Source organism: Ptychodera flava, chromosome 1 (genome assembly GCF_041260155.1).
Source record: "Ptychodera flava strain L36383 chromosome 1, AS_Pfla_20210202, whole genome shotgun sequence".
Classification (NCBI taxonomy): domain Eukaryota; kingdom Metazoa; phylum Hemichordata; class Enteropneusta; family Ptychoderidae; genus Ptychodera; species Ptychodera flava.
Genome location: NC_091928.1, coordinates 54,546,545 through 54,563,436, shown reverse-complemented (window position 1 = coordinate 54,563,436; position 16,892 = coordinate 54,546,545). Strand labels below are relative to the sequence as shown.

The 16,892-nt window shown below is 39.3% G+C and overlaps 1 protein-coding gene across 1 annotated transcript; it reads left to right on the top strand.

Moving 5' to 3' along the window:
* The first annotated feature begins 50 nt into the window (after positions 1–50).
* Positions 51–7,747, top strand: LOC139141113 (tumor necrosis factor ligand superfamily member 10-like). The gene is made up of 6 exons (XM_070710704.1): positions 51–610; positions 2,798–2,855; positions 3,525–3,662; positions 4,323–4,465; positions 5,671–5,749; positions 6,402–7,747. Exons 3-6 carry the CDS (start codon positions 3,569–3,571, stop codon positions 6,629–6,631), a joined length of 546 nt encoding a protein of 181 aa, XP_070566805.1. The 5' UTR covers positions 51–610; positions 2,798–2,855; positions 3,525–3,568; the 3' UTR covers positions 6,632–7,747.
* The last annotated feature ends 9,145 nt before the right edge of the window (positions 7,748–16,892 follow it).

The following is a 16,892-nucleotide window of genomic DNA, read 5'->3' as shown; positions in this document are numbered from 1 at the left end:
GCGAACCTGGGAAATCCAATGAGGTAAATAGATATTGCTAGTCAGGCCCAATAGTGCTTCCTTTTTCTGCTGCATGGAGTTGCCGCAGGACTCGTAGGGGACTTGTATTGCTGCATTCATGGCAATGAAGTTGTAAGGACTGGCTGCACCGGCGGTTTTACACGATGGACGAAGAGTCGACGATACAAGGGAACCGTAGCACTTCAAGCTTCGGTCTCGGTAGTGTGACTGTGCGGCAAGACAGCGAATACCGCGAAAAAAGTACGAATAAGAACAACTGTGCATTTCAGCCAACCATTATAGTTATCATAGCAGTGCAGACTGTAGTTATACTATTTGTATACCCTATTGTTATAGCAATAGTGGCACTAAGCTTTCAGAATGAAATCGCAAGGCTTGAAATGTCGATACAGCACTTTAAGGACCGACAATATCAGCAGCAGCCATCGGCAGGCGGCAACGTCGGACACCTGCAAGGTTCCGGCGGGTTTCCTGACGCTTTGAACGGCGTCCCCCGTGAATGGGACAATAAGCTCGACCCACGGAACGGCGATGATGAAGATACGGGTTGCTAAGATGTTGTAGTGCGGACTCTGAAACTTTGCAAGAGGTGAGAAATCGATAGTAGAATATCATCGTTCATGTTCACGAGCAAGCACATTCTAAACTTATAAAAACTACCTGAAACAAATCCGATAAAATTATCGTTATCAAGTTGGATCCGTTTCTTTGGTGAAAAGTTTGGAATAGAAAAACTAATCATCTTAGCTTCGAATAGGCCTTTTTATCCTTAATAAACTTTTTTTCCTTTGGACGCTTTATTTCGTCCTTTACAATTCTTACAACTTTGAAAAAAATTACATCAAGTCACAGGGTAGTAGCAATAAATTTATGGGCTAAAATATTAATTTTATGATATTGAGCTCTCTGATACAGCTCATTGCTCACCAAAATTACTAAAATGAATGATCTTTTCAGATTTTCCATTAAAACAAAACTATCAGACGATGCACTTCAATTTTGTATCGTTAGACGATTGATATAAAACCATATTAAGCTGCAATAGTGAGAGGAATGACAGTCAAGGTGGAATACTTTGCAACTTAAGACTTTTTATCTTCCACTGAAGACTCTGCTGCTAATGTTCGTAGATACGTTTTAAAATGACACTTTTCTTCCTCTTTGTCGAATTGTGTTGAACCTAAACACTAGTGTAGAAGTAATCAATGTATTTCCTTATAACGGTTTTCAATATTTCCCCCTTATTTTGAGAACTTCCTTCAGTGCTGGTTATTGGTTAGCTCGCATGATTACTCTGGACTGCATACCTTTGAAGAGACGAGTTAGGTTATTTACTGAATTGTATCAATTGTAAGCAAATTTCCAACTTTGTTGTTTCGATGCGTGGGCGGAGGGAAAAGAAACGACCAACAGTAGACTGCGGACTACTGGTCTGTTTACTCAGTGATGCGATCTAAAAATACCTGGTGTGCATAAAGGGGGTCACCGGTCACGGGATCAACCAGCAATTCTCGGGGACCTGCTGCTATTGTTCGCTGAAGTGTTTACCGCAGTTTCAGCGAACGCAGGTTCGTAGAAGAAGGGGTTGGGGGAATTATGGGGAATGGAATACCTGCAAGTACAGACCTTGCGACCTAGTCCATCAAATTCTAGACCCTCTCAGCAGACTGCACAAATATGAATGCCTCACACATACTGCTGGCACGGCTTTACATGGCAATGTGTTTGCTCGAAGTCCTTAGTGCACGATTAAAGGCACAAGATCTTCCGTTGACTGAGTGATTGATTATGACAAACTTTGCATAAGTAAACAACATTTACTAACAGAATTTGCATGTATGAGTTCTGACATGTTACGATTTGAGTAAAATATTTTTCAAAATTAAGAAAGACTACATTCTCTTGTTAGGAAAGGACAGTATAGTGTAGAAAAGTGTACATTTGGTACATTATGTGTTGTGAGCTACACGACCCTGTAGCTTTGGCGTTTTCGAGGGAGGTAGTAGCTCATAAATTAAAGCATAGTGTATGAACATTTGAACAAGGAATATTGCTGTGCTAGAGATGGGTCACTCGTTGCAACTGAATACTCGCTTTTGGCCAGAGGTAAAAGGTCAAGCCACACAATTGTCGAGGACATTAATCACATTACATGGCCCTTGGCGTTGCTATGGCACACTCTTTCGTCTCAACATTCTCACTGTACGGGGACCACTGTGATTTATTACCACTTGGAAGGCAAAGTTTCTTTCGATAATCATTTTTTTTTCTGTCGAGAGTTTTTATAGCACACACTAAAAACTGTTCAATATACATCTGGGTTTAATTATAGAAAAGTTTCTGTAGTACTCATTGGTGTTTTAGCCGAATTCGCAGTGGACGTTGTAGTGTTCTTTCGTTTTTATAAGACTAAAGTATGATGTAAAAATTGTTTGTTAATTGTTCCGAAGGTTGAGGGAAACTATATCAGCTTACGACATGATGTGCGTATAGGCTGGGCTTAGGACTTGAAATGACCATAACTACAGTACTACCAGCTTGTCGACAGCCCATTATGAGTGTCAATATTCTAAACAATATGGCTGGTTTTCCTATTGTAAGAAACAATATAAAAAATAACTCATACCGCGGTACCTACGACTGATAGGATGTCAGACAAGGAAAGTACATGAATTATTATATTGACTTCTGCTTGTCATGAAGTACGCCCACTCTATATTTTATCTTTATTTTTCTTCATAAATACAAGTGTTACGTTTTTTGTTTTTTATTTTAGATAATAACCCGAACGGTCGATGAGGAGGTTCGTTCATCAGTCGGAAACAGAAATGAAGGTAATATCTCTTTTGAAAATTGGGATTGAGATATGTATAAGTAAACGCAATCTCAGAGTGGGGCGCTTAATCGACATCAAACCGACCTTAACTTTTGGTCAGAGATCCTATTTCAAGTACTTTGATTAAACACGCATTGTTTCTGCTCTCTTGTCACGTGCAAACCAAACAGTCCGTTGGCAAATCTCCTGTCAGACCTTGAACCATGCAACTAAACAGTAAGGTAACTTGACAAAAGTTCAGTCACTTTGACAGATCAAAGTTCTTCATGATCATTTTCCTACACAATGCATACACTCTGTTCATGTCCTATTGTTACCATTGCGTGCATATTTCAATTTGATCATCTGTTTTGACCAAGTCTGGTGTTTGTCAGTCAAAACTTATATGATGACTTTTGTTCATAGACGTGATCAAGTTATCTACGACAAGCCTTCTAGCTGAATGTGCGCATGCGTAGATCATTTTAAGCTCATTCAGGTGACTGTCACCGAGCGAGCAGCATTGTCAAACCTTTTCACCGTTGACTACTAGCCCTTACGCCTACCACGTGACGACACTCTAAATTAACAAATGATGACAGATATTTTGATGAGACGTGTTACAATATGTGCTCTTTCCGATAGTTTTTGTAACAATATCTTTTCTTCTGGAAATCTTTACAATTAGGTTATGTCTCTGAACGGAGGCTTGAGCGAATAGTTCAAAACTACATGAACAGAAACCGAACTGCGATCTCACCGACGGGGTTCTCCTCGATTCCACCTATTGCTGTGCACGTAGTCGGCAAACATTCAGGATTTACCAGTAAGTTTTTCAGTGGAAATACCGAACTTGAATAAACGATAAGAGTTGGAAGATTTCTTGACTTTTAGGAAAAGACGCCCATCTAAATGGCAAATAAAGTGAATATTATATATATATATATATATATATATATATATATATATATATATATATATATATATATATATATATATATATATATATATATATATATATATATATACACACACCATTTGTACTGTGCCCGGTGATAATGTCCTCAGTCACGGGCCACACAAAATCACTCAGTGCGGACAATGGTTCAAATTCCCTTCATTTCGTAATATACAATACGATATGTGCGTTTTGTTCTTTTTTCCGCATCGCAGACTGTTAATGTTAATGCAACTATGCAAACACAGCAATCGCTTTGCCTTGCATTTTGAAAGTTAAGTACACAAAGCCCATTCATGGTACTGGATATAAGAAGTTGACATGTCCGTAGATATATATATATATATATATATATATATATATATATATATATATATATATATATATATATATATATATATATATATATATATATATATATATATATATATATATATATAACAACAAGCGATCGTTGAATAATGTATGAACTGATATATAATTCATTTTCATCATGTTCTAATGATGACGTATTGTGAATATCCTCAGATAAAGCTCTACACAATAACGACAAAATGTTCAAAGTTGGTCCCTGGGAAGAGGCCAGAGGTCAATCGATGAGATTAAACGTCAACGTGGATTCACATCATTTGATAATTCCTGAAAACGGCGTCTACTATGTCTACTCACAGGTATGTAATGAATATGGCGGGAAACCAGTCCTGCAAGTGAACATAGAAGTAATCTAAAACCACGACGGGCGGTTATCAGGACGCTTGCATGATTATCTCTTTTTTTCATTCGTTCACGACAGACAGCGCATGGTTTCTGTGGTAGCGAAGTCCCAGAAGAGGGACTGTGATCAAACAGAGGATGTGTGATACATGTACTATCAGATATAGGAAATTTTAGTCAAGTATTTTATAAGACACGCCGAGCGATTTAGGGTAAACAATCCGACACTTGGCCTGACGAAAACTAAATTGAAGTAGTAAGACCGCGTTAGGGAAGAGCGGATGGCTAGGGTGTGAGAAATCGTGATTGAAATCTTAATTTTTGGCTCCAATACCTTCAAAATACTTCACATCAACTTCAGACAGTAAAATGGTCACGCGTGTTTTGTCGTGGTGCTCTTATAAGAGGTCTGTGTTTTTGGTTTGATTTTATTTTATTTTACAATTATCAATAACTTTTAGTGATGCTAACAGAATCACAAATAATAATGTCATACCATTATGGGTTGTTTTTGCAATGCAAGTCACGAAATATTATTAACAGTTCCATAGTTTTGGTTAGTTGTGATCATGAGCACCCATGGGTGAGATTAAGAATTCATTTTTAAATTTAACGTCAAAATAAGGTTCCCGCAAATATCCTGTGTTCTTGTGTAGGAAATCAAAATATTATTCAGCTTCAATCCCCGACCCCGGACATCAAGTATTTTTCAAGTCTCCACCCTCCCGAATACTAACTTACCAATTTAAGACCTCCCCTCAAAATGACGATATGTATCTACTCAACTCTTTTATTCTTTTTCTCCAATGAAGAGGGCCAACTTTTTCATAGAAACAATAGGGTTTATGAAAGCATGGTGTTTACAGGATAGTGGATACGTGGGCTGACTGACTGACAACGTATTGACAACGACTTTTTAAAGTTTCCTTTAACGAAAACCATTGTAAAGTGTTTGCCAGCTATTCCTAGATGTCTGCAACATTTACATGAATTTATCGTTTTATGTGTTGTACCAACTACCTATGGTCCTATCTTCCTAATACCTGGCAATAATAATGGGGTAGCTTACCTTAATAAATCACAAATGTATAAAGAAAGTACGCACGAATTTGCATATACATGCGATGTCATAGTAAACGTGTTCTTGTTTTATGCAATCCAGGTGTACTTCCGTGATGAAAGGACGCCAACAGAAAGACAAAACGAATCAGTTCACGAGTTCCTACATTACACAGTGCTCGGTGAGTGTAAATGCCTTCTCTTCTGTCCAAATTCAATGCTTCATGACAAGATGACATAACATACTCTGCCTGTATTGAGGCAAGATACGTCTTTTTCTCACCCTAAACTTACATTTGACCTCACCATACTACATAAGATATATATTGCATGAAGAAAATATTCATGGAATCTCTTTTTCTGTGTGCATCGTCATTTCAGCCCCGGCTTTCGTCTTTCCACAAGCAATCTGCAAGTAATGGCAAGTTTCAAGTTGAATAAAGCGGGGACATGGCGTTATACCCGTGACTTTCAGTCGTGAAAATACCAGCTCTTATGTTATTATGTTTTACATGTATAATCTTGCCGCCTCATTACTCCATTGCTTTCCATTCAGGCAATGAGACAATCAGTCAGAGCTCCCCTGTCTGTCTGTCTATTTTCCTGTCAGTGTTTGTCTGCGATTAACTCGTTTCTGACCTCACTCAACCTTGAAACAACTTTCTTTCCCGCAAGTATAGAATTCACAACAAAAGAATTCACAATAAATGTTCTTCCAGGACTTTACTTTCGGGAAACGATCCGAAACCTGTTCCTTTTTAGGGTTATTGTCACAAGTTTGGTCGCAGTCTTCAGTTTCATTAACATGTTGTACATTATTTCGTCCAAAAACAGACAGTACAGGGAACTTAGTGCACCACAGGAACCTGATGAAGAGCGGACGTACCAAGATTGGAGGGGAGGAAAATGGCTACTACTTCAGCAGTCATCACTCAGGTTTGTTTGAATTGAGGAAGAACGACAAAATCTACATGAAAGTGTTCCTTCAACACGAACAGATCAAGGTCGGTAGAGATCACGAGGAGACATTCATGGGAATGTACCGCATTGGCGAATTACACTAATGTAAATAGTTGTCCAAGAATAATGTTGGTTTCGTTTTGATGTGTTTTCCTAGTACATTTCTATGATTGTCATTCCATTATCAATGAACAAACACACTGGTAGAGTTGCCTTGTATCTAAGCAAGGTTTGATATTCACAAAGTCTACCTTGCGTACTTAGAGCAGTACCTCATTGATGTACTGGAAGGCCAAGTTGTGTGTGCCAGCTTTCGTGAGATACATGTTACTGGCATTGAAACCGGTGATGCAGAGGTTCTCGGCAACAGACCCGAAATATCATCCAAAAGTTCTCTCGATGAAATTGAGATTTCAAAATATGACATTATTTCTGTTATGCAAATAACGCGAGAGAAAATTGACTCGCTACTTTGGTCGAGTAGCTGTATAGCCTGAGGATTTCCGCCGCTGGTTCGGCCTTGTTTGTGGATTACCCTTCACTACTGAAGCATGCCAAAATGGTTCAATTACACATTCCGGACACCTGGTACTTATCGTCTTTGTGGTTCAAGATACATGATGTCATTTCCCACTTGCAGTACTGTTTAGTACTTTGAGTATTCAATTATTAACGGGCTGTGTTTAAATGTGTAATCGATACAGCCTTTACCTTTGCTTTGTGTGTACAAAGAATATTTCCTCGTGTTATGAGGGTCAATGTAACATGTAGCATGTAATATCCGATTGTAAATTCGTACACCAGTGGTCACACAGCTGTTGAAGCCCTGTTACAGTGTATAGAAGGTTTCTAGTCAATTAAAACCAAGGTAAGCGTTGCTTGCTGATATACCAAAATTGGCGCTCGTGACGCAGCTATTTTTTTTAAAAAAAAGAGCATGCGCGAACAAGGTTCTTTCAAGAGCTGTATGCCACGTACTACGATGTTCGGATGTTTAGCTTATTCATTAAGCGTTGTAAATATGTACATTCAATTTTCTTTTACACAGAAAGAGAAACTACACGATTGTGTTTTATCATTTGTATCATTTCAAGTGAAACTCTGGTACAGTGGTCACAAGGACATGAGAGAGAGAGAGAGAGAGAGAGAGAGAGAGAGAGAGAGAGAGAGAGAGAGAGAGAGAGAGAGAGAGAGAGAGAGAGAGAGAGAGAGAGAGAGAGGAGAGAGAGGAGAGAGAGAGAGAGAGAGAGAGAGAAGAGAGAGAGAGAGAGAGAGAGAGAGAGAGAGAGAGAGAGAGAGAGAGAGAGAGAGAGAGAGAGAGAGAGAGAGAGGGGGGGGGAGAGATCCAACACGCGGTGGACTAAGTTTTACTGAAGGGAATTTTCAACAAAAAGTTTACCAGTATTTTGCATTTTTATCAAACGCACTACCCGGGAGTGATATTGGTATTCTGACGATATGCCAAGAAACAAATATTTAACTCTCGTCCAAGAATTTTTGTCAGATTACTTATTCAGATATTTTTTTCTAGAAAATAGATTTCAGGCAAAGTTTAGAAAGCAATTTATTGATGTCCAAGATGTAGTTGTTGTCTGAGTTTGATTTCTATGCAAATGGCACATGTAAGATAAGAAACAAAGTTTAAATCTGACAATAAAGAGGACAAATTGATAATTCAATCATCTTTGATAGACATAATGGATTTCAAACATTAAACGCTCAGAGTTCCGTTATGCTCAGAAAGAACAGGGTGCACACTGTAACATACCTGTTTACAGTCAACATGGTGTAATCAAATCGTAGTCGAAACTAAAAACTACCTGAATAAAAAGCTTTTACTCTTTATTAAATTTTTAAGTCGGAAGTTAGTTTGCATGCTAATGCATTTTGAAAAGTCTGGTTGTATTTGTTGGCATAGTCTTAAATACTTTTTCTCTTTTAGTTTTGCGTCATCGACCGAACCGTGTCTTGGCGATATCTTTGTACTAGCATCCGTCGAAAACATGGCTGCCACTGCATGCGTGTTGTTAGAATACGGATGCCTGCGCATGTGCAGTAAGGACAAGTGTACAGTATTACAATCTGTAGTGTCGTTTGCATTTATTTTTCCTCACTTAATCGTACACGTGCTTTAGGTAGAAACTAATGACTTTACAGTTAGCATTTGCGGGAAAACTTACGATGTTAGCTTGTTCCGGTGGTTACACATACGCCTGACACAATTTTCGCATTTCTCTCGAAAGTGCCATGGATTTCAAAGAGTTTTATAGAATATAAAACCCGTGTTATATAGCATGAAATCGTGTGTTTAATGAAATATAAACGCTATATTTTATAGAATATAAATGGCATGTTTTATCTCTTTAATATACTAACTGTGTACAGTCCACTGTGCAATTATATTTTGATAATTTACAAAGTATATAACCAAGAACATTGACTCACCATGAATAAGTTACGTTTTTAAAGATATTTTTATGACTTTTCATTTATGAAGATTTAACTCGTGCCTAGTATGCTGTTCAATAAACACTTTTAAGATAGAAAGCGCCTCGATTACAGATATTCGGAGTTTCAAGCATTTACAATATACATTTTAATGTAACCACTTGTAAAGGCTCATTTTGAAGCTTATGGATCATAAAGTTATCACTGGCTCATTTTTGTGAAAATCGAAATCATAGAGTAAACACAGGGTTGACGCCAACTTCGAATTTCAAGGGCAGGGGAATATTGCGTAATTTTGTTTTCTGTAATGCTTAATTTTGCTTGGGACCTCTAATGTTTATTCTTGATTTCGAACGGAAAGTATCTGAGTAGTAAGTTTTTATTGGGGTTTGGGACAAATAAGAATTTTACAAAATTCCCTGCTGAGTCATTCCAAATGGAACTTGCGCAATACAGTAGCTATGACTCACCCTCACTCAGCAAAACAGAACGACATTCTATTCTCTCTCTCATTTGTTAGATAGATTCTGACTGAGCAGTACCGGAGCCGGTCTGCTCTTCAACCCGTACCGGAACAGTTCCGAAGGTGCGGGTCTCGTTTCTGGATGTGAATTTTATCTGCTGGCTGTTCCCTTTTCACTATGTTTGGAGTCGTCGGAACGAGCGGAACCATAGGGATGTTGCGCAATGCCCCCTTTTCAGGCAGGAACTTTCAAGTAGGGAATTTCGCAATACCGTTCCAGTTGCTTAGTAACTTGTGATGTCATGTTCAATGTCTGTCATTCTACAGTTTTCAGAAAATCGTTCCGATAGGTTTCTGTGGAATTTTTTTTCTGAACGACTCTAGTTAACTTGTTCACCCGATAGATAAAATTTTAGTAATTTCCTCTGAACTTAAAATATGTCGGAAGACCATTACTTCAAACAAAATGAGTCGTTTCAGATGAATGGTACTGATATCTAAAGTGTTCACTCTTTTATCTCTACGTACAAATGTAGTTCCTAAGTCGTTCTCTACTCTATTCCCACCAACAAAACATTCAATACTCATTTCCCCTCCCCGATCTTTATCGATACTTATAATAATATCACAAGTTGTTCTGTTATCTGTTTTCATAGCATAATATCCAACCAAATCGTCAAATTCATCTCCAGTAGCTAACTTTACACATCTAATGAGAACTGTACCATGTTGAAGTATTTTCATATTATCAGTCATCTGTTGATTTACAGTCTGTAAAGTGAGAACAGCTGCCGCTTGCGCCTCACCGACACTTTTAAGACCCAGTTTCTTTAAAGTTGTGTCCCAAAATAATCTAACTGGAACTCCGCTAGCTGTATACGAGCAATAATTCTCCCCCTCGTTTATCCACCTTCTTAGTGTATTATCTGCCTTCATTATTGTATTAAGAGGACTAATTTTAAGGTGAATCGGTATACCAAGAAGTGCAATGTATGGATTCGTAGGAGTAAGCCAACTACGAAAATCTAACAACTTGTACTTGTTAACATTGCTATCGAAATAAATAACATTTGGAGTTCCTGGCAGTTCAGTAACTCCACCACTAATTTCACTATCCAATATATCTAAGATGTTACGCGGTACATTATAAGGCATGAATTTCTGACTAGTCGAATTCCACGTCAGTGCAAAAGGAGTAGGATCATTCGAAGCCTTTGTGGCGTCAATTACGGTTTCATCAATGTCTGTAAGTTCAGAAAATTCTACAGCATGCTCGTGGGGCGCCGCGGCTAAAACGAAATATTTCTCGCGGTCCTTGTAACGAAGGACATAATCCTTATTATGATTAGTAGCTATCTTAGTATTATTGTTCACTTTAACATCACTTAAATCTTCAAGCTCAAGATTTTGTACACGAATTACACCTAGACCGGAGTTACTTGGACCAGACATGATTAACCTATATACAGTGAAAAATAAATAATACCTTGTAATAATATACAACGTACAACGATGATCATTGAGATTGAAAGCAAAACAGGCAAACCGGTTACTATGTATTTTAACCCTTGCATTGACATATCACAGTTTACGAAGATAAGGCTGCTAGAGTGTGGACTGTACAATTCATGGCATAACATAACATCGACGAATAATGTATTAAAATACCAAGAAGGTGACCAACCAAAGAAGACTAAATCAATACGTCCAGGTAACTACAATATCGATACGTTAAACAAAGCAATCGGATTGAAGCAAAAAATTAATTTTGAAAAACATCTGCCGACAGGCCACGTTCTTCTAACTTTGGCGAAAGATATTAAAGTCTATTTCAATGCCACAGGTAGCTTGCCAACGTCGTCGGCTTTTCAGATAAACCTGAGAACAACCCCGTGACAAAAAGTACTATGAGTCCAAAGCGAGCAGATTTCTTAACAGTCACTAAATACATAGTTCATTCAGATGTTGTTGATTTTACTGGAAGTTATGTTGGCTTGGGCTCTGACGAATACGTACAGGGAGTAGTATCAGACTCTTTAAAAACACTTCCCATTCAGGATACAAAAGAAATAGGTGAAAAGGTCACCTATAATTTTAAAAACTGGGGCTCAATTTCCATGCCATGAGAAAAGGTTCAGACCATATGAGTTCAATGCGTATCTGGATAACAGATCAGGATGGAAAGATGATCGATTTCAATAACTGGCCAACTAGCTTTTGTATTGAATTATTGTAGTCGTTCCACCTACAGGTGCGTTCCGAAGGAACCCTATCGGAAGATAAACCATCCCACGACCAATCCTCCAGCAATATAGATCATCTCATATTTTTTTTGCTCTTGACTTGGCTGATAATAATCTGAGAATTGAACTGCCCCTTCGGAACGGCTTTGCACCGCTTCTGCTTCTTCTAGGATTTCTGCATCTGTATCTCTTAATTCTACCGCAGCATGTGCATCCTTTGCCTGATTTTCTCTTTCCCAGTCAGCCTGTAGTAATCTTTTTTCTGACCAGACGTTGCGATCATGTTCAAATTTTTCTAATGCTTTATCATGTCTAATTTTCTCTTCAATAAGAGCCTCACCATTCCCAGAAAGCTTTTGTCCGATAATATTTCCTCCTGTGAATGCCGTTGCATTTAATACAGCACCGAGAACTGTCATTCCTATAGCTGAAGCCATAGCTAACTGTATGTTGATATATATTACTAAGTATAAGTTTCTGTAGGAATAATAATATTATTATTTTGTGACTCTCCAAAGGTCCGTTCAGAAGGTCTATATACATTACAAAGTATAAGGTTCTGCAGGAATAATATTTTTCTGTTCAAGGAGATCTTTTGTCGCAACTGCGGCAGCAGTCGCACCGCCTAATTTTGCCAAGCGAGTCAAATTTGGTCGACTTGGATCGCCCATATCCATCTTCAAAAATTTGCTGGAGATCATAAGATATCCCATCGCAAGTCCTGCGATTACAATTCCATCGTACATTGTGTTTACAACTGTTTTAATATCCATGATTGCTGACTAGTATATAAAATAAAAAATAAAAATAAAAAATATGGGGAGTTAATCCATCTCATACAATGTAGAGGAGCTGACCCCCGGAGCCGCTACTGGCTCTGTTTTTTCCGCTTTCTTATTTTGGGGAGGATCTTTCCGATCTGGACTCGATCGATTAACGGGACAAATATGCCGAGCACGCCCCCAATATAGCCCTAATGCAGTCAATGAAACTCCCACAATTCCTAAAACAAGATAACATTTATTATACCATCGTGAGCTATCACACTGTTCTTTCATTGTAGGCGGTAGGTCTGCCGCTACCGCATCGCTATCATTCCCCACCATTGCTTGGCGTTTCTTCTCCTTGTTTTGCCTGTTCCATTCCGCTAGTCGCTTGCCCGCAGCAACTCTCCCTGGATGCTTCGGCGGTAACGTCACTTTCTCTATGTTGCGCTGTGTCGGAATCGTTTCCGTTTCCGGTGTGGGCCCCGTCGTCGTTTCCGTTTGCTGAGTCGGCGAAGTTGAATCCATTTATTTCAGGTACTATATTAAAACCGATTTTTTTAAAATTTAAATGTTTACCCGTAATTAAACCGGTGGAAATTAGAGCAATCAGGGGCCCCCATGTGTAGGCTATCCGTCCTGATAATCGTTTTATTTCACTGTTTAGAATAAAATCCTTTTTAAGATCACCTGCATAGTTATCTCGATCATCGATTGGAACTACCTGACTTATTGCACGGGCTCCTAGATCTATGAAACTTTGAGTGATATTATCACTTATAAGAGAACTGTATTTCGCTTCATAGACTTTAAATGCTTTATTCACCGTTTCATCTCCCCATTTTTCTACGTCAGCAATTGAAATCTCCTTACCAAAAAATAACTTACTTTGACCACTTGCGATGGCCCAGAGTATTTTTTCACGCTTTGTTTCTATTATGGATCGAGCGTCCGACGCTGCGGTTGGCCCTTCGGAACGCACTGTTGTATTTGCCGCTGCCGATGACTTTATTAAATTCTCCATTGTTTGCAGTATGTTATCTATTCTTAGTAAAAAATAAAAAATTCGTTTAAACCTGAATCCGAAATATAATATTAACATGGTCTGGAATGTTAGTACGATTCCGAAGTATGGAAAATTCTCCTCCATTAAAATCTATCTGTATATAGAAACACGAATAATGAGTACAGACTTATTCCCAGTTGCTTTTCAATTGAATAAGACGAGCGTACCGACAGTACAGCATGCTGATATTCCTTCCAAACCGAATGGGGGAGTAAAACCTATTCTCATGGACTTAGAAATATATGTAACGCCGACAGAAAAATTTACTTTTCATCCACGGGATGTGTTCAAAGATAATGTAATCACTCATAGAACAGCAAAAGAAAGTAATGTCTGGCTGGGCGGACCAAAGATGAAATACTGGGACCAGCAATTAAATTTCGCCGTATGGTGCAGCACTACTGGTTGCGGTATATCATTCGCCCATCTCGTCGATAAGAAATTTCCTCCGCAAATACGATCATTCTGCCGTTTCCATGTATACTTTACAATACGTAGGATCCTTCATGAAATGGGCGTTGCACTTCCAGACGATACCCCCACATTCAAAGCGGGCGACAATCCGTACAATCTCGTCCAATATGAACTTCTATGTACAGAATTTGGAAATATAAGTCCAACGAAGTCCGACTTTCGTTATCGAAAAGGTCAAAACTCAGGTCTTGGTTATGGTTATGAATATTACACTAATCGTGGTCCCGTTCGACAGCCAAAAGCGATATACAACGGTCGGGACTTTTTCCTCTCCGCCGACGGAGGCGTTTTCTATACACATACCATTTTTGGAAAGAAAAAACATGTACTGTCCGACAAAGACGACCACACTATATTTCTTCCGAAATGATGGATCGGAGGGACAATATAATAGTTTCATTCCTCTGAAGGGAGACTCGGGACTAACAAAGGCTGGCCTAGCCCGCCTCAATGAAAGCCTTGAAGCCTACGTATATTGCATACTCGGCGCACAAGCAAATATTCGCAGTACCATAGTGGGCGATACTGGCAGTGCAGAGCAAGTCCGAAAAGAATTCGGCGTTCTCCTCGAAGATGAAATTCGCAATACCGACAAAGTAATTAGTTATAGGCGATATCAAGACACAATAATGAATACTGGTGTCAAACTTGATATGGCAGTCTCACCCAATTTACTTCTCTTACCGTCTGAGATGGTCATCCTTCGGGCCCGGCGATCTCAGGTTATAATAATGAATTGCAATACGCAACAGAATCTATGTCCTTCGGGGTGAATGGTGATATAAACACGGAAGTTCGAGAAAGTGCTGTACATGAGATGGAAGGAGGGGGAGAGGGGGGGGATCCCGTGAAGTGGCAGGACGAGCCCGAAGCGTTCCGAAGGGGAGCGACTGATACGAGTCGGGGGGCGTCCCCTCCCATCCCACCGCCTTCGGAACGGGCAGCATCTGCAGACCCTATTCACGAATTCGGCAAAATTGGTTTGTTATCTTTAGCAATATTCATTACTATTGTAGGTACTGGAATAAAGTCACTAAATATATAGATCCAGAGGAAATGTCAATATACGCTACCCCGCCATTCAACATGATTATAAATGGACCGACAGATTCTGGCAAAACAGAATTTATGTTGGATCTCCTCACTGGTCCGTACTTAAGGAAATTCGAATATATAGTTTTCATTTGCCCAACATTCATGATTAATAAAACGTATAATAAAAGATTCATTTTCGCCGATGACAACGTATTCGTGTTTCCGGTCGGACCCGATGCTGTGAATGATACACTAATCTACGTACGGGACGAATGGGCCGGCACGAACACTTTAATAGTACTCGACGACTGCGCCTGGTCCAAAGATATGAAGAAGCGCAGTGATGTTTTAGTCCAACTTGGTTTCAGCGCAAGACACTACGGACTATCTGTCTGGGTTCTGACTCAGCAATATACTAGTATTAGTAAACCATTCAGGGCAAACATAAAGATGTTAGTACTATTTTACACACCTAACAAGATAGACAACACAACTATTATAAAAGAACATGGAATGGAGATGTCAGAACGGGAAGCCGTGGGCCTAATCAAGCAATTGAAAAGGATACAATTCAGTAAACTAGTATTTAATTTCAGCATCCGTACGGCATAAAATTTTTCGTATAATATAGCAATTATGGAAGCTGAAGCCGAAGGTACTCTTAGAGAATTATATTACAACCCGAAAACTGGTTTTGGAGGTGTACAAAAATTGTATGACGCAGCACGCTCCAGCGGACTGAAAGTGACCAAGAAAGAGGTGCAGGAGTGGTTAAAAACTCAGCTAAGTTATAATCTACATAAACCGGTACCTCGTACTCGTGGGGGTGGTTCGGGCGGCCGACGCGTTTTTGTAACATCGATAGACTCTCAATGGCAAGCGGATCTCGTGGAATTCCCTCCCCCGTTCGCAAAAGAGAACCGTAACATTCGATACATGCTAACAGTAATCGATGTGCTCAGCAAATACGCATGGGCCAGGCCGATAAAGTCAAAAACAGCGGATGATACATTACAGGCACTACAAGACGTGATTAAGAAATCCGGGAGAAGGCCCGACAAACTTCAGACAGATGAGGGACGGGAATTTACTAATCGAAAAATGCAGGGGTGGCTCCAGGAGGCGGGAATTCACTGGTTTCACACCTACAGTGACAAAAAAGCTAGCGTTGTTGAACGTTTTAATCGGACTCTTAAGACGATGATGTGGAAATACTTTACATACAACAGACACGTGAATGGCTTTCTATTTTACCAGAACTTCTTGAGAATTACAATAACACCGTTCACGGAAGTATCAAAATGAAACCCAGGGACGTAACAGAGGAGAACGATTGGCAGGCATTTTATACACTATTCGGTCCTGAGTTGGCAGCCGGGGGAGTTAACCCTGAATTCAAGCCGGGAGAACGGGTCCGAATTACAAAATACAAGACCACTTTCAAGAAAGGATATTTACCAAATTGGACAGAGGAGATTTTCGTGGTTTCAAAAGTTGTGTATGCGGCTGGACTGGGAACGCCGCCAGTTTACAAAATAAAAGATCTGAATGGAGAGGAAATACTCGGCACTTTCTATTCTGATGAACTTCAGAGCGCCCTTTCGGAAGGTGCCGACGAGCTGTACAGAGTAGAACGAATTTTGAAGACGAAAAAAATTAGAGGAAAGAAATATTATCTGATAAAATGGCGCGGTTATCCAGAAAGTTTCAATAGTTGGGAGCCAGAGGAAAATGTTATTAGTACTTCGTAAGTTCCTGTCAAGTACTAACGTAAGTACTAACGTAAGTATTTACGAAAGTTATTCAATAAGTACCATGGAAAAAGTCTTAATTTCTTGAAAGAAGAAAGTGTCAGTTTACCACCTCGCTTCC

Excerpts from the sequence above, each read along its gene's own strand:
- LOC139141113 (XM_070710704.1), top strand. The coding sequence starts at position 3,569 with ATGAACAGAAACCGAACTGCGATCTCACCGACGGGGTTCTCCTCGATT. Across the intron at positions 3,663-4,322 it reads CAAACATTCAGGATTTACCA|ATAAAGCTCTACACAATAAC; the intron begins GTAAGTTTTTCA and ends GAATATCCTCAG. Across the intron at positions 5,750-6,401 it reads CCTACATTACACAGTGCTCG|ACAGTACAGGGAACTTAGTG; the intron begins GTGAGTGTAAAT and ends GTCCAAAAACAG.